Here is a 25,727-nt window from a genome sequence, read left to right as displayed (position 1 = left end):
GCTGATAATAACAGCTGTGGCAGTTTTCACTTGCACTAGGAAATGAGGGTCAAACCTCCTTTGCTAATGATAACAGAATGAAGGGAGCTCTTTTCTTATTTTCTTCCAGCAATTTGCTGTATGAACTGCAGCACAGTATCACAAACAGAATCAATGTATCAGTAAAGTGATAAAAATAAGTAAAACTTACGCTTCTGTAATACATAGCCGTTTATATTCTTTATCATACTTGATTTCACAAGCACTGTGAATGGAACTCAGTAACTGTGAATAGTTTCCACATACTATAATGTCACCTAGTGATCTCTGTTCAATTCCAGTGTTCCTTGGTTTGGGGGAGAGTTGCCTTTCTTGCTCTAAGGGGGTAGCATGGTGGAATGGAAAAGGAATGTAGTCTACTTCTAACTAAGTGTATGACCTTGAATTAGTCAAGTATTTCCACTTTCTGGGCCTCTGTTTCTTCCTAAATAAAAGGCCTCTAAGCAAAAAGTCTTATAAACACTTTAATAACTAATATGTTGATTTGTACCTAAAATAAATTATTAAGACAGAGGATGGCCTCACCAAACACTGGAGTAAGTGATCGTATTTCTGTCTATAATTATAAATGCCTGATCAACATTCAAACAAAGAATCCATTTTCTTGAAATGCTCTCCATTTCAAAGGACTCACACAAGCACATTGTTCAACCCAGTGATTTTTACATAGAAAGGGGGAGGAAAAGTACCTATGGTGTGTGAATGGGTGCTGTGCTAGATACTTACATACTTATTACATACTTTACATACTCATTCAACAAATATTATCTGGCACCTAACATGTACAGGTATTGTAATAGAGCTGGGCATGGGATTGATACAGCAGTTACCATGACAGCAAAGTCACTGTTGTCATGTAACTTACATTGTGACTGGGGAGACAAATAATAAACAAATAGTCAAGGAAATTTTTTTTTAAAGATTTATTTATTTATTTATTTATTTATTAGAGAGAGTCAGGGGAGGGGCAGAGGGAGAGAATCCTCAAGCAGGCTCCCCACTGAGCACAGAGCCCAACTTGGGGCTCCATCCCACAACCCTTGAGATCATGGATCTCTCAACCGACTAAGACACCTCGGCGCCTCTCAAGAAAATTTTTAAATAAAGATAATGTCTTTGAAGATAATATAGACAGAATGACTGGAGGGGAGGAGACTACCTTCGCTCAGGTAGTCTGGAAAAACGTAACTGTGAGGAGGTGATGTGTAAGCTGAGATTTAGATAGTAAGAAGCAGCAGAATGTGCAAAGGTCTAGTGGGAGGATATATCCTGCAACAAAGTGCAAAAGCTTAAAATAGATGGTAAATTTAGCATGTTTGAGGAATACATTAAAATCAGGGTCATTTAAATCTAACGAATTTTAGAAATAGGTCTTATCTTTATCCTATAGATAAAGATACAGAGAAATAAAGAGCCCAAGTTCAGGCAGTAAATTGAGGAGCTGAGACCTAAACCCAGGTCAATCTGGCTCTAAAATCCATGCTCCTTCCACTGAGCCATACCACTTGGCAACTGATTGAAATGCGAAATTTCGGAGTTGACATGAATAACTTGTTTCTTTGTCATATAGTGGGAAAGGTGCTCTTTCTTCATTGTGATTCAGGGAGTATATACTCCAGCTGAAAGGTGTAAATGACTATTTGCTTTTGACATTGATGAACATACAGTACTGTATTCTTATATGATACTATTTTATGTATTGTGGTTCCTCATTCCCTCAAGTCTCGGATGGGTGGGTGTCCTCTGCCAGGAATCAAGCAACAGGTCTTTATTAAGGATTTTGTTATGGGACTGAATGTTTGTGTGTCCCATCTCCCCCACCCATCCACCACCCCCTGCCAAATTCATATGCTGAAGTTCTAACTCCCAGTGTGATGGTATTTAGAGGTGGGGCCTTTGGGAAGTAGTTAGGTTTGGATGAGGTCATGAAGGTGAAGCCCCCATGATTGGATTAATGTCTTTATAAGAAAAAAACAGGAACACTTGGGTAGTTCAGTCAGTTAAGCATCTGCCTTTCGCTCAGGACATGGTCCCAGGGTCCTGGGGTAGAGGCGCCCCACTCAGCAGGGAGTCTGCTTCTCCCTTTCCCTCTGCTTCTTCCTTGACCCCTCTCTCTTCCCCCCTCCTCTGCCCCTCCCCCTCCTCCTCCCCCTGCTCTTGCTCTCCCTCTCAAATAAATAAATAAAATCTTTCAAAAAAACAAAGAAGAAAACAGAGAGTCCTCTCTCTCTACCATATGAGAACACAGCTATGAGAACACTGCTAGAAGGTTGGTCTCTCCAAGCCAGGAAGGGGGTCTTACTGAATAGACTGCTGCCTTGATCTAGACTTCCCATCAAAAATGTCTATTGTTTAAGCACCCAGTCTATGGAATTTTGCTTCAGCAGCTGGCGGAGATAGATATCTGTATCTATATATCTATATCTACATATAGATAACATAAAGATAACATAATTAGGTAATAAATACATAGATAACAGGTATTTCTTATATATTTATATATATATAAATATTTGTATAAATATATAGATAATAGATATTTATCTATCTGTAGATCAGTAGAGTGAGAGTATATAGAAAGATAGGTAGGTAGGTAGATAGACAGAGAGATTTATTATAAAGAGTTCACTCACCCAGTTATGGAGACTGAGAAGTCCCAAGATCTGTCAGCAAACTGGGTACCCTGGAGAGGTGATGATATAGTTCCAGTCCAAGTCTGAAGGCCTAAGCACCAAGAAAGCTGATGGTTTATGTTTCAGTCTGAGACCAAAGGCAGAAGACTGATGCCCTACCTCAAAGATAGGCAGAGACAGTGAATTCTTCCTTACTCCATCTTTTTTTCTTTTTCTTTTTTTTTTTAAAGGTTTTATTTATTTATTTGACAGAGAGAGAGAGAGTGCACAAGCAGGGGGAGCAGCAGGCAGGGGAAGACTGAGAAGCAGGATCCCTGCTGAACAGGGAGCCCCATGTGGGGCTTGATCCCAGGACCCCGGGATCATGACCTGAGCTGAAGGCAGGCGCTTAACCGACTGAGCCACCCAGGTGCCCCCACCATCTTTTTTTCTATTCAGGCCTTCAGTGGATCAGATTAGGTGTACTTACATTGGGGAGGGCAATCTACTTTACTCAGTTCTGACTCGAATGTTACTGTCATCCAGAAACACCATCACAGACACATCCAGAATAATATTTAGCCAAATATTTGGACACCTGTGGCCCTGTCAAGTTGACACATAAAATTAACTATCTCAAGTATGCTTTTTTTACAGCAGAGATGAGTGTGAGACTTAGGGTTGGAAAGTGGGAAGGAAATATAAGACAGTGTGCACCCTCAGAAGACTCTGATACAGTAGGAAAAGGCATACATAAATGAAAAATCGGTGGATTATACAAAGCTGTGTCTTTCTAAAGTGATGAGTGAATGGGTTTCAGACTAAGCTTTCAGAGGAAAGAAAAACCACCACCATAGGAGAGGAAGACAGGGAAGATTTCATAAGGGAGGCAGAACTTGTTTTGGACCTTAAAGAATGAGGAGAGGTGATTTCTTTCTTTTTTTTTAGCATTAATTTTCAAGTGGTCTCTAATAAGTTTTAGGATACATGCAAAGGTAATTCAAATTTGTACCAAAAAAAAAAAAAATAGGAGACTCTCCATCTAATTTGGTTGAGGCTAAAATAAACTTAGCAATAATTTGGCTAAAAGCAAAGAGAAAATTATTTGTCTCATTCCACTTACAAATTTGATGCAATCATTCTTTGTAATGTATTAATTAATAAAATCCAATTAGGTATCAAGAAGGACATTGTATAATAAAGTAAGACTTATTCCTGGATCCAAAGGCTGGAAGAAAAGTAGAAATAGACTTCACAGGGGAATTCTCCTAAACATTTATGGTAGAGATAATACAAGTTCCACAAACATTCTTACTCCCCAGTTCATTCTGTGAAGCCATCATTATTACTCTGACACCAAACCTAAGCCACAAACCAAAGTCCCCAGTAAACATAGATGCAACAATACTTAACAGTATTTTAGCAAATTGGATCCCACGATATATAAAAAGGATCATGCATAATGACCCAGGAACTCAAAGTTCATATAACATTTGAATATCCGTCAGTGTAATTCACCACAGCAGCAAATACAATAAGAAAAACATTATGATCTCAATAGATGAATAAAAGTCCTTTGAGATTACCTTTTGTGTGTGTGTATGTTAAGAACTCTCAGCAGATTTCGGGGCACCTGGGTGGCTCAGTTGGTTAAGCATCTGCCTTTGGCTCAGGTCATGATTACAGGGTCCTGGGATTGAGCCCAGCATGTGGCTCCCTGCTCAGTGGGGAATCTGCTTCTCCCTCTCCCTCTGTCCCTCCTCCCCAACTTGTGCGCTCTCTCTCTCTCTTACTCTATCTCTCAAATAAATAAATAAAATCTTTTTTAAAAAGTGAATTCTCAGCAGGCTTCAAGTATATAATACAGTATTGCTACCATAATGTACATTAGATCTCCAAAACTCATTCATCTTACCTAACCAAAACTTTGGAGTCTTTGACCAACATCTCATTTCCCCCTCCCAAGCCCCTGGCAGCCACCATTCTACTCTCTGCTTCTGAGTTTGACTATTTTATATTTCACATGTAAGAGAGATCATGCAGTATTTATCTGTGTCTGGCGTATTTTACTTAGCATAATGTCCTCCAGGTTCATCCATGTTGCAAATGGCAGGATTACCTTTTTAAAGGCAGAATAATATTCCATTTTAGGTATACATCACATTTCCTTTATCCATTTGCCCATCAGTGGACATTTAGGTTGTTTCCATATCTTGGCTATTGTGAGAAAGTGGTGATTTCTTTATTTTGTTTTAAGATTCTATTTATTTATTTATTGATGAGAGAGAGAGTAAGTGAGGGGAGGAGTAGTGGGGGAGGAAGAGAATCCCAAGCAGAGTCTGAGCTGAGTGCAGAGCCCAACACACCTCGATCTCACGACCCTGAGACCATGGCCACAAGCAGAAACTGAGAGTCGGACACTTAGCCAACTGAGCCACCCAGGCGCCCCAAGAACAGTGATTTCTAAGCGGACCAAAGCACAGAGGCAGTAGTTTGATGAGAGGTAGTTGGGAAACAGTGTCTTAATGGTAGATTGATGTACTACTACCATTCAGTGTCTGCATATGCTTGTGCAGGTTTTTCACCATACAAGGGCATTCGAGCGAGGAAACTAGTGGGGGATGAAACTCAGCCCCACATTCTTTTTGTCAAGTTAAGTACCCTAGTACAGGAGTGTATCCACCTGGAGGAAGGAGTGCCTTTTTCTAATTCATACAAAAACTTTGCAGCTATCTTGCAGGAGGGAAGTAGTAGGAGATAAATTTGAAATAGAAGGGTGGGGCCAGATTATAAAGAACATTCCTCTGCGTCTAGTCTGCTAAAAATGGATGGAAATGTGCAGCTTTGATGGCAGTGGTGATTGTAGGTATGATTTGTGACCCTACACTGGAGTTAAACCTAGAGATTTGTCAATGCTAGGAGCCATGTTTATCTAGCATAAAATAAATCCATATCTTTTAAAAATTATATTTGCTTGATGTTTCTCTAAAGCAAACTTCATAACTCACCCATTTTGCTCCAAAATCAAATCAGCCTGATTTAATTTTATAAGCCAGTCATGGAAAGAGAATCTGTCCCATGACTCCAAAGCATTCTGTTCTGTAGCTCTGCTATAATTACAGACAAATGCATCTAATCTTCCCACCATGTGATCTGAATTACAGGATTCCTTTTTTTTTCTTCTGTATTTGATAATCTTGTTATCTGGTTACACTGCATCATTTAATTATTCCCTAAAATAGAGATCTTCAGAAAATCTGCTCAGGAAAAGTGATTTGGTATTCCCAACTGAAGTCACAACTGGGGTGTTTCCTTCATTTTCAGAACTTTGAGATTGCTGTTTTTCTTAAGGGGTCTCATCTGCCACCCAAGGCTGTTGAAGTCTTCCCACAGATAACTTGAGGGAGTTATATAAACTCCAGAGAAATGGACGATGTAGGTATCCTCAGAAACCTACAAGCCCAGGACTCTTTCACAAGGATATTGGCTGAACTCTCTGATATTGACCTCCAAATGTCTAGCTATATTCAATTCAGTAACTCCAGAAACATTTTCTGAGCATCTACTATGTGTCAGATAGTTCGACAGGTATTGGAAATGCAGAAATGAATAGAGCATTAGTCCCTATTTGAGGAAGTAAACAGTCTCTAAATTTGATCATCAGAAGCCCTGAAATTTAATTTTACTAGGTCTGCCACCTATTACTGCTACCTCTAAGCAGGTCACTTAGTTTATCTGAGCCTCATTTTATTATAAAACCAGTAACATTGAGATGACTTCCCTATAAGGCCTGAAATATCATGAGATTAATAGGTTATTTGGGATGAATGACGGGTAGTCGTTCAGTGTTCTCTTTCCCTCCCTCATACCCGTCTGTCCCCTTTGGATCTTTACCTTTACAGACTGAAGAAGACATTATTTCAGTCTTTCCTAAAACCAGAGTCTTTACATTTTGTTCCATTTTTCCCTGGGTCATTTCTACTTTCATTATGTCATTTGTTTTTAGATAAGTGGACCTAATATGCTGGGTTAGAAATATGAAAGTCCTACGACTTGTACAAGAATAGGTCAGAGTGTAAGAAAGCCTCTGTGTTTGGTTTCCAATAAACTTTCTTGATGATATGCAACATTTTTTAACCTTTCACTCTCGATCTTTTTGTGTTTTGTCTGTGACATTGTATAGAACTGAGGTCTTTCTTTTCTGCTTGTCATTTCAGGCTTCTTTACTGGATGATCCTGTGATAAAATCATTTCCCCTGAATGTGTTTTCTTACACTTAGTCACATTAAAACTCCTCTGCCACTTTTCTGCCCACGTCCACATCTTCTTTCAGTTTATCCCTAATCAGCTTGGCATTTTAATCCCTGGAAGAGCTGAATGCCATCTGCAAACTTGGCAATTTCCCCTTGTACTCTCTTCCAGATCATTTATATGAATGTCAACTAAGACACCATGCAGCTTGCTTTCTATCTAAGAAGTGCCTTAGTTGCAGAGCATTTAATTGAACAGCTTAATCACTGAATTAATGATATCAAGGAATAGCCACAGCACTCTTTATCCAGAAAAGTGTTCGCTTTTTCCTGTTGTTTGCTTCTTATTCCTAAACGAATTATCCATAACACGCATTTCTCCGCATACTGAAAGAAAGTTTTATGGTTCATGAGTTAGAAAACAAGTCCAAATTTATTTTTTTTATAAGTACTTTTTTTTTTTAAAGATTTTATTTATTTATTCGACAGAGAGAGACAGCCAGCGAGAGAGGGAACACAAGCAGGGGGAGTGGGAGAGGAAGAAGCAGGCTCATAGCGGAAGAGCCTGATGTGGGACTCGATCCGGTAACACCGGGATCACGCCCTGAGCCGAAGGCAGACGATTAACCGCTGTGCCACCCAGGCGCCCCAGAAAACAAGTCCAAATTTAAGTTAAGAATCCCTTTACCAGTGTTAAGGCCCTACCTATTTTAGGTCTCCTTTATATCTCTGTTCTAGAACATCTTTAGTAAGAGCCCTATACCACTTTCTATGACTTCATTAAATCCTCTTTGTTAATATCTTTTTAAACATCTTTTTAAATAACTGTCATTTTCCAGCCAGCTACAAAGTTCCGAGGCCTAATCAATCAAATGATCAATTGAGTTGCCAGATGAGTGCTGTGCAGTAGCTATGGGTTTGTTATGTACCGGTAAAACCAAGTCCTGAAATCTGGTTACTGCACCGGCTTCCCAAATGATCTCAAGCCCTGGTTTGCTCCCTCCAGTCTTTTCCACATTCCAGGTAAGGTGTTCTCTCAGATTTTAGGCACAACTGATCATGTCACCTCCCTGCTTAATATTTTTGATGGCATTTTGGAGACACTTGGGAAAATTTGAATATTGACTGAGTAAAGATGTTTAAAAATATTATTAATTATTCACTAATAAATTAATTATTAAAAAGTCATTACCCTAAGATAGGCAAATTCATAGATGGAAAGTAGATTAGAGGTTACCAGGGACTGGGAGCGTGGGTAGATATGGGCACTTATTGCATAATGGCTACAGAGTTTCTATTTGGGAGAATGAAAAAGTTTTGGAAGTAGTGATGATGATTGCACGACATTGTGAATGTATTTAATGCCACTGAATTTTAGACTTAAAAATGGTTAAAATGGCAAATTTTGTTATATATATTGTTACATTAAAAAAATAAATCATCACCAGTTAGAGATAGTACTTAAAATTTTATAGAAGAAATGACATAATATTTGGGATTTGTTTTAAAATGCTCAGACAATAGTCTCAACAGTGATGGTGATAGATGAAAAAGATTGGCAAAATGTTGATAACTATTGAGGGTAGTTTTTTCATAATAAAAAAGTGTTTAAAAAAATCTTTTGGAAGCTGGCCATTAAGTCCCAACTATTCAGCCTGACATCTGAACCCCTTGCCAGTTCAATGCTTCCCTTTCTTGGGACCTGCAGCTCCCACTGCTCAGCCTCCAGTGTCCTTCCCTGCAGTGTTCCGTGCTCAAGCAGCCTCTGTGCCTTTACACTCAGCCATTTAATTTTGCTCCTTCTTCCCATATGGCAAATTCCTACTCATTCTTTAAGACTCAGCTCCCTCTCTGGAGCCTTCCCAGACTTCTACAGGCAAAGAGAACTGCCTCCTCTGAGCTCCTAAAGTGCCTTATTTGTACTTCTGCTACAGCTTGTACCCTATATTTACACGTATACCTTTTATTTATGCTTCTGTTCTCCACTAACCTGTGAGCTTTTGAAGGTAGAGGGAACTTGCTTTTCAGTGTACATGTTTCTGAGCTACGTGAAACTTCTGTTATTGTTTTAGTTGTGTGCTTTAAATATTTTTTAAAGGAAGATTGAAAGGTGGGAATGTGAATACTAGTTATAAATCTTAAGAGTTGCGAGGTACCTTAGCAATAACCCATATTGGTAATGGATATCATTCTCCTTTTCTAGACTGTGCTTTCTCTACTTGGCAACTGCTAATGTATTTTTACAGTCCCAGCACCTACCATTGGATACTCAGTAAATTATTGCTGAATTTACTGACAAATCACAGCCTTTATTTCTAGAGATTGCAAAAAGCTAAGTATCTAGCTTGGGGTGTATGGACACATACTTTCTAGGAGAAACAGTGAATTTTCAGGCATCATTTTTCAAAGCAGCAAATAAGCACCTGGAGAGATATTCCTGGGCCAGTGGGGTTGGTGGCTATTCAGCTGGCTAAGTGGATGGGCGGACTGGGAGCACAGCATGTCTGCAGTACACATCTTGCCAGTGGGTGGCGGCAGGACCTCACAAACTCTCTCCAAGACCGGCTGGCCTAATTTTACCATAGGGTGGGAAATAGGAATCCTCTAGTATTTCTAGCTTACTTTCTAACTTCTTGATGCCTAGAGATGCTTGACTGAAAGAACAAGGCCAGTGAGACAGTGAGTGCCAGAAACTAAGCACCGTGTTAAAGATAAGTATCCAGATCAGTGCCAGGCATTTACTAGGTGCTAGACTGGTTCTAGAGCTCTAAGAATGCTTGTTAGTGCTTTCATATTTGATTCTTATACAAACCCCAGGCACCTAGGGAGGATTTACACTATGGGCTGTTTTTAGGTCCTTTAGTTCCAGTGTGGATGGAGATTGAGAACAGATTTTTGCATGACATCCTCAGATGTGCACACGTGAGAAAAGAGGAGGCTGGGCCTGCAGAGACAGGCTGTCTGGTCAGTCCTGAAGGTGGCCTCTTCTGGTTTTCTACATTTTCCAGCCAAAACCATCACTCTTAACATCTCCAGTCAATAAGCAAGCCCTGATTGTGAATCTAGGTAAGTGAAGGAGTTAGAAATTTATAGATACAATGATTATGTTTGTATAGGCCTTAGCTCAGATCATATAACCTGACAACAGGACAAAATCGTTATTTAATCTAAAATGTTCTGGAAAATCCAGGGCTCACATGTGGTTGGTCCTTATTCCAAGCATTATTACATAATCCAGTTGTCTGAGGCTGAGAGTTGGAGAGGGGTGTCCCAGATTACTGGACAACTGAGTTTGAAAGTTGGTATCAGATGATGATGCTATGAGCCAAACATCATGAGCAGACAATAAATGGGATGAAAGTTCAGAAGAGGAAGAGGCCATGTTGGCTGTGGTAATAATAAAACAGTAATAATACCTGGTACATAAATGTTGCATTTTGCTAATGGTACTTAATATTTGCATAGCATTTCAGTGTTTCCAGAACACTTTCATGTCAGTTATTCTCATCTGGCTTTAAGTCTTCACAACAACCTGTGAGTAGGGTATTAATAAATGAGGTAAAATACGTAAAAGAATAGTGGCTAGTGCATAGCGAATGCTTGCTATTAGTATTACAATTATTATTAACCCTATCTCATATATGACAAAACTAAGGCTCAGAGAGGCAATTACTTGCCCAAAGTCACACAGTTGAAAAGTGGTAGAACTATGCCTGAACCCAATTCCACTGGCTCCTATTTCTAGACCTTTCTCCATTATCCCATGCATAAAACAGAGAATTTAAGTTGGGCTTGCCTAAGTTGGGCCAAGTTTTGAGGCAGCCTTAGCAGAGAAGTGTCTGAAATTGTGCTCCTCAGCCTCACAAGCCCTAGCTGGATAGGAACTGGTGAGCATATTCATTGCCTTGAGTAAGAAGAGTTAAATCTAGAAGCCTCTACTCCTTTTAGTAATAAGGTGAGATGGTTCATTGGCTGGCCCATCAAGGAAGCTGCAAGCCATTAAACTCACATAGATCCTCAGCTGCTAGGCTTGTTAAGAAAATGGTACAATAGGGGGAAATTGACAACACAGGCACCATAGATATTTTTAGTCTGTGCTTCAAGGATGTACATCTTGGGTTCTGTTTAGGATTGAGCAAAGGAGGTGAATTTGGGCTGATTTGACAAGACCGCCAGTGAGAAAGTCCTTCTCTGTGCCCAGTTTATGCAAGAAACTGTGGGGGTTGGGAGAGGGAGAAGGGAACTAAGGGAGGTGAAGTAACTTTCTCAAACTTTCAAACACTGAGAAGAGTGGTATATTTTCCTAATGGGGGGTGGGCAGTGTGGCAATATCAGTAAAAACTCTTAACTGTGTCTATTCCTGGCACCAGCAATTCTGCAATAAATTGTTTATCCTCCATGTACAACATGGTGACTATAGTTAATAATACTGTATTGTATACTTGGAATTTTCTAAGAGAGTAGATCTTATATGTTCTCACCACACACACATAAAATGGTTACTATGCAAGGTGATAGATGAGTGTGGTAATCCCATTTCACAAAGTATAGGTATATTAAGTCATGATGCACACTTTAAATATATACAATTTCATTTGTCAATTATATCTCAGTACAATTGGAAAAAATAAGTTATTTATCCTATGGATGTGTTCTTTTTTTTCTATATATGTAGAGAGAGAGAGAGAGAGAGAGAGAGAGCACAAGCAGGGGGAGCAGCAGAGGGAGAGGGAGAAGCAGGATCCCCGCTGAGCAGGGAGCCCGATGTGGGGCTCCATCCCAGGACCTCATCACCTGAGCCAAAGGCAGATGCTTAACCAACTGAGCCCCCAGGCACCCCTGGATATATATATTTAAGATTTATTTATTTGTTTTAGAGTAGAGGGAGAAGGGCAGAGGGAGAGAGAAAGCCGACTCCACACTCAGTGCGGAGTCCAGTGTGGGGCTCAATCTCAGCACCCCAAGATCATGGCCTGAGCCAAAACCAAGAGTCAGATGCTTACCTGACTGTGCCATCCAGGATCGCCTCCTATGGATATATTCTTAAATGTTAGCTATTATAGCACTGTTTATAATGGCAAAAACAACCCAAAAACTGGAAATCTAAATGCTCACCAATATATATTGGTGAAATTACTGTACGACCTTCAAATGGAATTTCAGGCAACTATTAAAAAGAAAGAAGCCCATCAGTATGTGCTGAAAGCGTATTACTAAGATGTATTTTTGAGTGCAATAAAAATCAAGGTTCAAAAAAGAAGTTTTTACATAGCATGATGCTGCATGTATGTTTAAAGCATATATATGTGCAGACATTTTCCCCACACTGAAAAGATATACTTGCAACTGATAATGGGGATTATGTGTGATGAAAAAGAAATGGGAAAGGAGAAACTTATTTTTTATCTTATTCTTTTGTGTACTTTTGAAGGTTGATTGACTGATTTCACCCTATAACATACTTTTTTTTTTTTTTAAACCACTTGCCTAAGGTGCAGAGCCCGGAAAGGCTACATCTAGGATTCCCACCCAGACTATGATTACAGAGCCTTGTGATTCACAACTCCCCTGGATTCTAACTTTCTGCCTCCTAACAGTGTTATCTTAGTATCAGGAGGTACTTCTATCACTTGCTTATAAGGCAAAAAATTTTTCATGAAAATACCTGGAACCTAAATTTCCAAGGGCTAGAGCTAGGAAAAATGTGCTCATTCTCCAGAAGAAGGCTCTGTGCCCCATCTGCCTGCCATCTTTAGCTCCTGTTCCATAAGATTGTGCTCAGCCAACAGAGGTCAGTGACCTGGAGTCAGGAAACACAGACTAAGATTCTCAACAGGACAAATTACCTTAAGGAAAAGGCATTAAGATCATTGGAGAGGTGGGGGCGAGGAGAAGGCATGAAAACAGTATCATTAGCCAACTTGGTCAATGGGCAGGTGCAGGAAGTAGCAGATAAACCCAGCCAGAATCTATAAATATACTTCAATTTCAGTGTTTTAAACTCACAAAATAAGTGAGTGAATTAAAATACTTGGCAACACATAAGCACCTAGATGTAAACTCTAAGTTCTAAGCTTAGCTCCTATGAACTTTTCTGTGGTTTGGGCATATTATTTCACTGCTCTGGGTTTCAGTTTCCCCATTGGTCAAACGAACAGTGCTGTCTGACCCGGCTGCTTCACTAAGTTGTAAAGAACAAATAAGGCAAGGAATGTGCTTTGAAAATGCAAGGTATCATACAGAATGAGAGGTTATTGTTAATGTCTCTGAGACTTACCTCACAGAACAAGAGCTATTTTGAGACAGGAAGATAGGAGGAAGCATCAGAAAAGCATTGCTGGTAATAAGATAGACACACCTCATCAGTACAAGAAAGGAACCTTCAGGGTCATTTACTCCATTTCTCCTTTTTACAGTCCTAGACAAAGGCCTCCAGAGTATAAGATATACAGAGCAGTGATAGTGCCATCTGTAGATTATCATTTAAGTCCATAAATAAGAACAGTAGCCAAAGGGACAGGATAGGGTAGAGGCCCGTTGCTAGAGGAGGTTGCTGAGCTATAAATGTTGAACAGCGTTCTGGAAGCAAGCTGATGAAGCTTAGTGAGTTATTGGGGTAAAGGCTGGGGAATAGGCTTCAGTGATCCAGCTCCAGGATGGCTGAGTGCCTCTGAGGAACAATTTGAGGGTGGCCAGGGACTTGGATAGGACAAATGACAACTTCCTAGAACGGACTGTTCCAGCAGAGAGGAAAGGAAATAGCTTGGCCTCGTCCTGGGTAGTTCACAGGAACCAGGGTAGGAAGTATTTGTAGTGGAACTAGTGCTCACAACATCAAGTCCCTTTTGAGCGGAAGAAGGAAAATGGGGAAAAAAATATGTGATGCAGCACACATGACAAGTCAGTTTTTGTAATGGCGGGAGTGAAGATGGAGAGAATGAATCAGCAGAGGGAGATGACTATACAGTCCCAGGAGCACTGGACTCAGACTTGGGTGTGAATACTGGCTCTGTCACTAACTTACCATGTGACCTTGAATACACTATTTTTCCCCCGAGTCTTGGTTTCCTCATCTCAAAAATGAAGACCTTTCTCCCTATATCATAAATTGTTATTAGGACTAAATGAGATGTTCTTGAAAGCAACTTGCACACAATTCCTAGAACATGATGCCCAATAAATGTTAGTTTCTCCCTTTATTTTGGAGAGGGACTTTTAGAAACCTAAAGTGAAACATGCTAATTTGAAATTTCAAGCACTGGGAAAGACAACCTCGCTAACAGGTATAGCGTGGAAAGGCTCTTTTTACACATGGAGAACTAGCCTACGTGGATAGGTAAGAACATCTTTTGGGGGGTGGGGAGGGGGAGATAAAGGGCAAAGTAAGAATGGGTATCAGTATAAACATAAACACAGTCCACTTACAAGGGGCTCTGAAGCCCCTGATGCATTAATGTGAGGTTCCTTTAGATCCATGACAAGTAGGAAGATAATAAGTACTGTATAACTCAGCCTGACTAGTTTTCTTGACTGAAATTCAGAAATACAGAATAGGTTTTGTGTTCAATTATAGTAGCTTTCGTCAGCCTCCTACCTTTTAAAATTTCTTTTCTGGTATAATTAATGCTTTGTCATTCATTGATTGTCCTTTAATCCTTACTTTGTTGGTTATAGTTGCCTTTTAAATTATTAATTGCCTCAAATCCTTTTTGGAAGTATAGATATGAAGAGGTAAAATGATAACAGTTTCTTTAAAAACTAAAATTCCAAGGGTGGAACCCAACTAGAAAATCAGAGTGATGGGGGAAGATAAGGAAAGTATAGAGATGTGTGGGTAGGACACACATCTTGACACTCATTCTGGGGTTCTGTCTGGTATAGTCCTCTTCTTTATGATGGTAAGTTTCTGATCTCAAACACTTGTACAAAACTAATTTGTGTGTTTTTTGTTTTGTTTTGTTTTTCTTTTCCAGGGCCAAGTGCTTCCGGGGTAAAAAAGTCCTTGGAGATTATGACATCAAAGTAGAACAGGTAATTAATTATCTTGAAGCCCAGAGTTACATCTGCGTCATCATTGTTCTCTCCTGTCATCCCAGAGTGAATCATCTAGTCTTCAGAGTGGATTCCAGGCCCTCCATCTCCTCTCCCCGGCCCTGTTCCCTGGGGCTTTTCTATGCAATATGGCCATGAAGTCTGCCTTTCAACTTCCCTGACTTCTTTTCATGGTGTTGGTGTTTGTAAAGTAGTGAGAACTGTAGTTCTTATGGTCCTCTTTGTAGTGTGTTCTCAAGCAGAGGATAACCTTAGGGAAATGTCTTCCTGGGACACTGGCCACACCTCCATATTGTTGGTGGCGTGATATTCCTGGGTTGGCACATATCTGCCATTCAGTTGTGCAGCCTCCAGTGCTGCCTACTCTGGGCATGAAGCTACACTTCAGAGAGAATTAACACACACACGTGCACGCACACACACACACACACACACACCCCTGCTTCTTTTAATGTAGTGAAGTCCTGAAAGCCCCCTCTCTCCTTTTTTTAATCTTCCTCTACCCTTCACTTCATGATAGATAGAGATTAAGTCCATTTAGGTGGAGAGGGGGATGTCTGGTTTAAACAATGCATGTACTTCCTATGTAATCGTAGAAGTTACTCATCATTCTTTACACAGTGTGTAAAGAGTACACACTGTGATTTACAGAGTACTTTCCTACCCATTATTGTATTCAGTTCTTGAAACAACTTGTTGGATAGACAGTGTTGATTCAAAATTATTCCTATTTTATCGATGAAAGAAACTCTCCCTCCCACACCCCCTCACCCACAGGAGGACAAGTGATTTGCCTAAAGTCCATGGAGCTAACTGGGAGCAGAACAGAAGTAACACCCAGTTGCCTAAACTAAAATCTAGTGTTTTTATGTTGAAACTGATAGAGGGCATGTTGCCCCAGTTTGCATTCCCACTCTGCAGAAAGGCAGCACAGAGTTGTCCGAAGCTTTGCTCCTGTCTCTGCCAAGAATAAGTTTTGTTCGTCTAGGAAGTCACTTAACTGCTTCTTTGGTAAACGGGGAGAATTATCTCTGTCCTTCCTGCCTCACAGAGTTGCTATGATAGTGAGATGAAATCAGTTTGTGAAAATGCTTTGAAAACTGAATAAATGTTTTGTGGGAGGGCTGCTGCTATTCTATGGATAACTTGGCAAAGCCAGGACTGTGGGCTTATTTCCCTACTGTTATTTTTATTTGTTTATTTTTAATTTTTTTTAAACAATTTTAATTGTAGTAAAAAAACACATAACGTGAAATCCCCTCTTAATCCCCTACTGTTATTTTTAATTTTTTTTAAACAATTTTAATTGTAGTAAAAAAACACATAACGTGAAATCCCCTCTTAATCCCCTACTGTTATTTTCCAGGCGGAATTTTCAGAGCTTAACCTGGTGGCCCACGCAGATGGGACCTATGCTGTGGATATGCAGGTGCTCCGGAATGGCACAAAGGTTGTCCGGTAAGGTCCCTTCTGTCCTCAGGGTCACTCACTGTCTTCAGAGTTATTGTCTCTGGTTTGCGTAGGTGGTTTCAAAGGCAAGTGTTGGAGAGGGGTGGCGGTGCCACATACGTACGGTACAGAAGTTAACGATGTAGGCTGTGTAGAAGTGGTAGAGGAAGGCAGAGAAAACCAGCTCCTGCTCTCAGAGCGCTCTTAGTCCAATGGTAGAGAAAGGGCTCAGGACTCATTGAGAAGTGACCAGATTCCTACCAGAGGGGTTCTAGGATTCCAGCCCCACTGCCACCAGTGTGATTTTTGTGCTTTTATCTCTGCATATATTGTCTCTGGAAAACAGGATTCCATTGCTTAAAAAAAGAAAATTGAAAACCTCTGATCTAGTTCAACCTCCTAGTCCGACTTTACATTGATTTGCTTAGATTTACTCAGTGAGTTGGTAGCAGAGCCTTGTGTTTCTATGTGAATTCTCTTAACTCCCAGCCCTGTACTCTTTCTATATTCCTTAGTCCTAGGAATTCATAGGTCTGATAGGAATGTCTAGGTTGGAAGGGACATTGTGGATGGAAGAAAATTTGCAGTTACAGGGCACTTACATGGTAGGTGGTGTGCTGGGTAACTTATAGATATGATCACATTTAATAAAACAATTCTGTGAGGGAGGTAACGAGAATTCCAGATGAGGGAAAAATGGTTTCCACAGTGTCATTTTTCCCAGGGGCTCAGCATGGTGTAGGGTTTTCAGATATCAGAATCTTGCTCCAGGAAGAATCTTCACTTCATCCTCTTCCTTACCTCAATCTGCAGCATCCTGACACTGAGGTCTCCAATGTCCAATAGGAACTGGCTCAGTGACAGGGAAGGCAAATCTCAGGTGTCTGGAACCTTAACAACAGGAAATGTAAACTCATCCATCCCAGAGATGAGGAGGACAGAAAAATAAGATGTCTGTCCAGGTGGGGAGCGAGCTCAAGAGAGAATGATGGGCCCCTCAAATTGTAGGTAGAGTGAGTCATAGGGATGCATGAACACAAGCAGGTGGTGACAGAAAGGTCATAGCAGGGTGCCAGGAGGGATCTGACAAAACTAAGGCAGGCCCTTCCAGGTACGAGTGTAGGAACTTAAGAGCTGACCAGTGTAGGAAATCTAGGGCTCAGTTCCTATAACTGGCATATAAGGTTTGATCTCAAGCATACAGCTGGAGCCAGTTTCCCAGAACTGGGGCACAAGGAGATCAGAACAGCTCCAGCACATGCTATATTGATGCCACATTCCTTGAGTGACTGAGGAGGGCTTCTTACACCCCCACTTTAAAAGACTTATCTCTGAGCCCAGGTGGTACTGGAGCTATACGTGCGGGTTGAATGGGTGCCTGGACAGAGAACCAGGTCGGTCATTGCATGCGGTGTGAAACTGGAAAGCTCCAGAGCCTTGAGGGAGAATGCTGCTACAGAACTGACTCTCTGGGAAGGTGGGGTTCCCTTGGAGTCAGGGCATGAAGATGGAGCAGCTGAGGAGCTTTGCTGGCTAGAGGGGAAACACAGGGAGCCTTCCCATGCATGGGAACATTCTGTACTCCCAGTGCTTCCTGTAGCCATTGCTCAACCTCAGTTCTCTGAAAAATATTTGCACCCCTCCCTAGCGTACACTTTGGAAGAATAACATTGGGAAGTTTGGCATTTATTCTCAGCCAGCCTGGACCCTTGCTCTTCTAGGGGCCTGATGAGGGCATTGCCTATTTTAAGGAGCAGCTTTAAGGAGTTAGAATAGGACAGTGAGGTTAGGGATCTCCATGGCAGGGTGGTGAAGTCAGGGAAATATGTCTTCAAAGTCTACTGGGGCCCCTTGGAGCATAAACTCTGAAGCCACAAGGAGCTTCTGCTCTCTTATTGCCCCATAGGGACCAGGTAAATTCTTGTACATTTAAGGTGTGAGGGTCTGAAAGTGTTTCTTCCCTCCTGAGGGTATTTGTACCTTAGAAAAAGACAGTGCTTAATCCAAAGGAATAAGGGAACTTTAGACATCTGTTCCTTAAATCTGCTTTAAGAAGTGCCATAATACCTCACTTCGTAGTCCATAAAAAAATAATAAAATGAGGGGCTTATGTCAGGTGACCCTTAATATCCCTTCTCTGCCTAGGGCTTTGGAAATAGGAGACAAGATGATATATGACTTGAGGGGCTGGTTGATGGGAAACTTGCCTCTACATTTTTACCAGGTCCTTCCGGCCAGACTTTGTGCTTATCCGGCAGCATGCATTCGGCATGGCAGAGAATGAGGACTTCCGCCACCTTGTCATTGGCATGCAGTATGCAGGCCTCCCCAGCATCAACTCATTGGAATCCATTTACAACTTCTGTGACAAGCCATGGGTGGTGAGTGAGGCCCCCTTCCCCTCAGGTAAAAGGATAGGATCCAGGTCCCATATCTCCCAGTCCCCCAGGAGGGACCACTGGTAATCAAGATGCACTGGGCACAGCTAAGAGGATGTGAGAGGAACTTCAAATGAGACATGGGATAGGGTGGGCTCTCACAAAACATTATCATCAAGAGCTGGGCTGCCTTTGATGTAGACCAGACCTTTGGCCTCACAACAAAGTCACACAAAGATTCTGTAAAGAAGTCCTTATAGGTCTGCAAGCTGTGCCCTCAGCCATAAGATGCAAGAATAAAAATACGTGTTTCTTGCCTCTGAATGGTCTATTGGAAAGGCCTGAGGGCAGTTGGGACCCAGCTCCTATAACTGCCGCTCTGGGCTGCCCTCTTAGAAGGAAACACCTGCTCCCAATCGCATCCTCTTCCTCTTGTTTTTCAAAAATCACTTCAGCTATCACACTGGCTTGCCAAGCATCACTGTGAAGTTCTCAGACCCCAAGCCTCCACCACCCAGGGAGTTGGAGGGGTTTTTTAACCAGATGGACCCATCACCTTTGCTCTTGATCTCATCCTCACATCTGAACTCACAGTTTTCCCATTCCCTTGGAAACCAGGGAGACCTGACAGTGTAAGAGAAAGACCCCATGAATGAGGAGTCTGGAGCTGCTGTGGTTGAGGAGGGAGGGTTGGGTTCCTGATCAGCACTCATTCAGGCTTTCCCTCTGGCCTAAGGCATCTAAGAATCCTAGAGTTCTGCAGAAACAGGCTAAAAGAGTTGTATGATTTGAATGTGTTACTAATCACAGAAGAGCATATTTGAGGCCTTCACTAAGTTTCTTTTCTAGGGACCTCCCACTTCCCCCTTGTCACACAAACTTCCCCACTGCAAATAAGCCCTAGCCCTTTTCTTCCCCACCCTTTCAATACCTGCTAGAATTTGGCTCCCTCACAGCCACACAGGATGATTCTGTTATTGCTAGTTTTTTTCTTCTAGGTAAACCTCTCTGTGCCTGGTTTCTTTGTCTGTAAACTAGGGATAATAGTAGTACCTGTCACCAATTTGCCAGTCTAGTTGTTATGGCATATATATATATATGAGATTTAGGATCTCTTAAAGAAAATAGTTCCCCTCTCTATGTTCTAAAACTATGCCAGAGGCCAGGGTGGGAGGATCAGAGAGCCTATGCCTAGGGCTTTACCCCTCCTGGGATCTGGGATCTGGTGAGGGTTCACATTCTCACCCATTCACAATCCCAGCACATTGCCTTTGGCATCACATGAGAACAGCAAGGCTCCCTGGCCAGATACCAAGTTCTCCCTTCATTAAGCAGACACCAAGGTCTCCCATTTTCATTAAGCAGCTGCCACACTAATGACATTTTACATATTGTTCTCTGCTTGTTAATGGGGGTGAACAAATTTGGTGACTGTGAAGGGAGGCTCCCTCTGAGATGATGACTTTTGTTCATATTTTCTATATTTATTGTGACCACTCTTGGTGTGAGGGGAGGCCTCAGTTGGGTTGTTAAGGCTCTACCTTGCATCACTGTGTCTCTGAGCACATCTGCTATTATAAATTGGTCAGGGCAGGCTGTGCCCTGGGATTTGGGAAGCAGATGTAGCCCTATCAATGAAGGTAGCATTCCAGAGAAAGCAAGAATGCCACCATCCCATACTGCTGCAAATTCATCTAAAAATCCTATCACTCCATCTGGGTTTTTTAGAGACAGAGGCACAAGAGTTGAATTAAAGCATTTATTTCCAGGAGGGCTAAGGATAACATATTAAACTCAGACTGATCCTGAAATCTCATTTCTCCGGAGAAGTCTCTCCCGATTCACTGAAGAAGTGGTGATCATGAACATTATCTTCCTATTCATTGCCAACACCACCCCCATGTCCTAAATCCATTCTTTTGTCTATGCATAGAGGAAATAACCCTTATCAGATATTACATTTGTTTAATTGGTAACTGTGTGCTTGTGACTTAATCTAAGTTTCCAAGGAGGCAGGGGTTAGATGCCAAGCCCAGTACCTTGAGCAGACAGGGACTGCTGGAGATAAAGTGGAGGAGGGTAGGGTGAGCTCCCAGGAATTAACTAGTGCCTGGGAACTGGCTGCCATTTTAATCTTGCTGTCCCAGGACTCTGGGATTTTGCCGTGGGCCTTCCCGGCATCGCTGTGGTGTCTGTGTAACTCTCCCACATGCTGGAAAGATAAGGCCCCACATGCCTTGGTGCCAGGCCAGGGCGTGGGCTGCAGCAGGACAGAGGTTGTTAGGCAGAGCTGGCATCAGCTCGTTGGAGATGCTGGAGAGCCGTGGGAGCTCAGGCAGATATCCAGAGGCAGAACAGGAATCCAGGCTGGCCAAGGTGGGCTGGCAGGACTTAAAGGTCAAATGGGGTGATGGAGAGAATCAGAGAAGGCAAGAAAAGTCTGAGGGGTTGGTCTTGACAGTCAAAGCAAGTTGAAAAACTGAAGAATGGTGAGAACAGCAGGGTTCAATGGAGCATGCAACGGGCAGGAAGAGACCTACCTGGTTGCTGTCCTAGTGCAGTCCCAATTCCAGGCATGATCTGGGAACCTATGCTTTCCTTTGCTTCTCTAGCCCCTGTATCCTCATGTGTAAAATGAAATGTCTGGTCTAGAGACTCTCTAAAGTCTCTTTCAATAATAAAATCTTGAGGGCTTGAGAGTCCCTGAATCATACTTTCAGTTCTGGAGGAGGCCTTCAAGATCTATAGTCACCAGCCGTGTCACAAAGGGGAGTGACCCAGAAATTCCAACATTTTCCAGCATTTCAAAAATAATAAAATTCTATCCTTGCCCACAAAAGGATCACAATATATGGTCACTTAAACTGCAGTTTGATAGCGGAGTTTGGAAGGAAATATAATAAAATGATGTTCCTTTATGGTAAAAAGTTTGAGGAACTGATCAAATTCACTCCTTTCATTTTATATAGGAAGATAATGAGGCCTGGAGAGGAGAAATCATTTGCTCAAAGACACCAAGTGAGTTCAAGGCATAACAAGAACCAGAAGACTCTAACCCAGTTTTCTAACAACCCAGTTCTAAGTTTCTACTCCTCCCCCCACACCCCCCTTGTCCCCACTGACTCATGTACCAACATCCCTTAGAGAGAATAGGACCTTAGGTTTTGAAAAATGTCCTAGCTTTCCTTTCTCCGATAAATAGAAGGCAAGTTTGATCTGGCAACTTTTCCTTCCAGCAGTTCCAGATATCAGTGGTTTAGAGTGTAAACTAACATAAGTAGCACTAGAGGGAAGATGCTAGATTACCCCTGCTGCCAGTACACTGGAGATACTGTGTGGGTGTGTGTGTGTTTGAATGGATTGAGCAGAAAAGTCTTGTGTGTTTCCTACAGGAAGAGCATGGTCTGTGCAGAGTCTGAAAGGCAGCCATATGAAGGAGTAGGAAGAGTTATAAATTGGAAATAAAGGGGCCTGGCTATGAATCCGGCTCAACTATTATGTGACCTTGGGCAAGTGATCTCTCTGGCCTTCAGTTTCTTCACTTATAAAATGTGGGGGAAGGGGACTCCAGGGAGTGCTAGATATTTGCCAGAGGCTTTTCAATCCTCACACTGTAAGTATGTGTACCTACCTCTTCTTCAGAGTTGTTCTGAATTCTCCTAGGTGAAGGATCCAGTGAGTTCAGTTCTTAGATGAGTAGTAAGTCCTAGAGAGACTAGGTCTCTCTATCCTGCATACCGGGAGCATCAAAATCTTCCTAAAGAGCAGCTTTATTCATGGCCCCTGCTCAAATTCTTATGACTCCATCCTGCCTGCAGAAAACAGCTACCATTCCTTTCTTAGCATTTGAACTTTCAAGACCTGTCCCCATGTTACCTATTGAGCTTTATCAATTGTCATCTCTAGACATGCAAGTGTTAAGGTTAGAGATCCAAATTTCAATTCCAGCTTCACCTCTTTGCAGCTCTGTGACTTCAGGCAACTTTTCTACTGTCTCTGAGCTTCATATGTAAAATAAAGATGCTAAAATACGTAGTTCATCAATTTGATATGGGGAATGGATGAAATATCATTAAAATTGTATAGGTACTGAAGAATGTTAGTGCATTCTCTCTCCCTTCCCCAATTAACGCATATGTTCTTTAAAAATAAGAATTGTACACCTCTTTTATATCCTTGGTGTTTTGTACAAAGTCCCCAACAGAGCAAATACTCAATACATATTTGTTTGATAGACTGATGTTTGTCTGTCTGTTGCAGTGTCTAGATAAGCTGAAACATTTGCTTCTCTTTTGCAGTTTGCCCAGCTGGTGGCCATCTACAAGACATTGGGAGGAGAAAAGTTCCCACTCATTGAGCAGACATACTACCCCAACCATAAAGAGATGGTAGGTGATTGAGTGGGGACTTTAGTTCCTCTGCCGTTTCTATTGTGAGCCACATGGTGATTATGGGGCCCTAAAGAGGGCCTCAGCATTTCAACCCCAGAGACTGTTGGGATTGAACTGTGGACCTGATTTGTGCGGCTAGAGCAGCTGAATTTTAATTGATAATCCCTGGTCTCCAAAGTCTGGAGACCATATAGGGAAGAGCAGAAACAAGGGCATTTTATCAAGTTGAGAAAGTAACCTATGGATCAGAAGATTCTACTGTTTTGGGTTCTAGCCCTGGCCTGCCACATGTCACCAGACTAGTTAGATTCCCTGTGTGTGAGTTTCTCAATAGGAAAGTTAAATGGGCATAATTATTCCTGACCAGGATATCTAATATGGTACTTATAAAATGTAAGTGAGATTAAGTAACAGCCTTCTGGAAAAGTGTGAAGCACTCCTCAGATGTAAGGTGTTGTTCCAATAATTATTCAGCAGCCCCTTCCATTCCTTTGGCTTCCTCAAGATTGCAATAAGACTGGGTTAACACTATGCCTTCTCTGAGGCCATGCTAGGATGTCAGAAGGAGCAGAGAAATGACATGGTTGGTTGGTGCAGAGGCTATAGCTAATGTTTTTCCTTTATGACAACCTCTAGCTCAACTTCCTTCTTATTCTCTGTCCCTACATCCTCTGCCCCAGGCCTGCATAGTCAGTTGGTGATCCTGCTTAACCCACCAATGGAGACTTTCTGCCATAGCATTCCAGTGTTGTACTGTGGGACATAGATCATGTTTGTTCCCCCTCCTCCTCCCTACTCCAAAAGGGATCTCCATTTGAACCATTTCTGTGAGTCAAGAACCTTCATTTGGCATATTGGGCATGGCCCTGCTTATTAGCAAACCACACATAAAAGATGAGTAGTAACCTTGGGCCTTGAAAAGAACTACCTGCTTCATCTTTGCCGTGGAGAGACTCTGGAACTTTAAGCCCTCATCCTTCATAAATCCTTGAGATGAACATTAAGGGCTTTCTCTTTTAGGGCAAGCCAGGAAGCCTTGCAGAATCTAAGGAACCCTAAGGGGTCCATGCTTGGAGTTCTCAGGGAGTCTAATACACAGTGATGAGGGGACTGAACTTTAGGGCAGACAGGGAACAAAGCTGGCTTTTTTCCTGCCATAAAGTCTAGCAAGGCTGACCATTTAGAACAGTTGAAACAGTTGCAAATATGTTCCCCATCTACCATCTTTTCCCCCAAGTGTCCTTGTGTTATTTCTCTCCTGTCCTCTGTCCTGAAATTTGCCCTCAAGAGAGGACCTCCTAAGATCTCTGAGGTGTTAAAAGCTGAAGGGGAATTTTGTCTCTAAAAGAGAAAGGCTTTTTTTGGCTTAAAAAAATGCTGAATTAGGAATAAGACATTAGTAATGCAGTAGAGAAGGACTTTCTGAAAGAAAGAGAGGAGAAACTTTATGGATATCAGTTGAGGGCATTAAGAACAGTTAACCTGGAGAGACAATATCTAAGTCTATTCTTGTCCAAAGAGGTATGTTAACTGGGCCAGATCCTCTGCCAGGAATGATAGAGAGGGGATTATAGCATGTGGAAGGAGGTTAAGCCATTGCAGGTCTCACACTGAGTGATTCTATATTCCCCCAAGTGTTTCCTCAAACAGATGAAAGTATATGAGAGGATTAGGATGAGTTGGGACATGAGTAGAGGACATACAGCCACAGTGGGTTGTTCTTTTTCATTCTTCCAAATCAGCTTGTTTCTGATTCTGTGAACCCCACCTTCTGCTATCGTACATCAGAAGGCAACATTATCTCATATGTATAATAATCACCATTTCTCCCCTATCAGATCAGTTAAGGTAAGAGAAAACACTCTCCTGAGGAGAAAAGGGAATAGTTCTGGCTTTAAAAAAGCAAACTAAGCCAAAATCAAAACTTTCAGTAACAGGTTTTAGCTAGACTAAAAGGGTTTGGGAGGCAGGGGAGATGGGCTGAAGGCTGGCTAGCAACGTCATGTTACTTTCCCTGGTCCTTGACAGGTGCTGGGCTGGCATTTGGGCACAAGCTGTAACGTGCCCCATCCCTATCCTAACACTAGCCAGACCATCCACTTGGTACTTTCCATTGGCTGGCTGGCAGTGATGAGGCAGGTGGTGACAGCCAGAGCTCCACAGGGAGGGAGAACTGGCTTGGGCTTCAGGATGCTTGAAGGAATATGATGATCACTGGCCCCTACTAGGGCTGGATGATGTCAACAAACTCCTTCCTGAGGGGCAGGCGGCCCTGGTACCAGCTGCAGGTGCCATCAACATGCTTCATGCAGACATAATGCTGGGCCTGGTACCCATAGAGCTTCCGTTCCAACAGCCAGTCTGTCCAGAGGCACTCGTTGGGAGCTGAGATGGTACAGGGCACTGTATAGCAGGTGGTAATCTAGAGTCACAGCCACACAACATCAACATGAGTAGGGTGTCCTTTTTCCATTATTGCCTTTCAGACTCCTACATATCCTTACAACCCAGCTCAAATGCCCCTGACTCCTGAAGCCCTTCTTAGTCCCCAGACTT

The 25,727-nt window shown here is 41.9% G+C and overlaps 2 protein-coding genes across 3 annotated transcripts in view; one reads left to right on the top strand and one right to left on the bottom strand.

The window, feature by feature from the left end:
* SYN2 (synapsin II) overlaps nt 1-25,727 on the top strand; it is a 229,920-nt gene that overhangs the window by 166,870 nt on the left and 37,323 nt on the right. Inside the window, exons 2-5 of the mRNA XM_040628439.1 lie at nt 14,875-14,932; nt 16,320-16,411; nt 18,627-18,783; nt 23,079-23,168. Coding sequence (XP_040484373.1) covers nt 14,875-14,932; nt 16,320-16,411; nt 18,627-18,783; nt 23,079-23,168 — 397 coding nt within the window. The remainder of the gene's footprint in view (nt 1-14,874; nt 14,933-16,319; nt 16,412-18,626; nt 18,784-23,078; nt 23,169-25,727) is intronic.
* TIMP4 (TIMP metallopeptidase inhibitor 4) overlaps nt 1-25,727 on the bottom strand; it is a 32,982-nt gene that overhangs the window by 1,355 nt on the left and 5,900 nt on the right. The window contains exon 4 of one of the 2 annotated variants that reach the window (XM_040628440.1): nt 2,673-2,763. In XM_040628440.1, coding sequence (XP_040484374.1) covers nt 2,673-2,763 — 91 coding nt within the window. Of the gene's footprint in view, nt 1-2,672; nt 2,764-20,525; nt 25,594-25,727 lie in introns of those variants that run through there. The other variant, XM_008697871.2, reaches the window with a different exon arrangement.

The sequence above is a fragment of the Ursus maritimus genome, unplaced genomic scaffold (genome assembly GCF_017311325.1).
Source record: "Ursus maritimus isolate PB19 unplaced genomic scaffold, ASM1731132v1 scaffold_14, whole genome shotgun sequence".
Taxonomy (NCBI): domain Eukaryota; kingdom Metazoa; phylum Chordata; class Mammalia; order Carnivora; family Ursidae; genus Ursus; species Ursus maritimus.
Note: the sequence above shows the minus strand (reverse complement) of the source record. Positions and strands in the feature narration are given on the sequence as shown.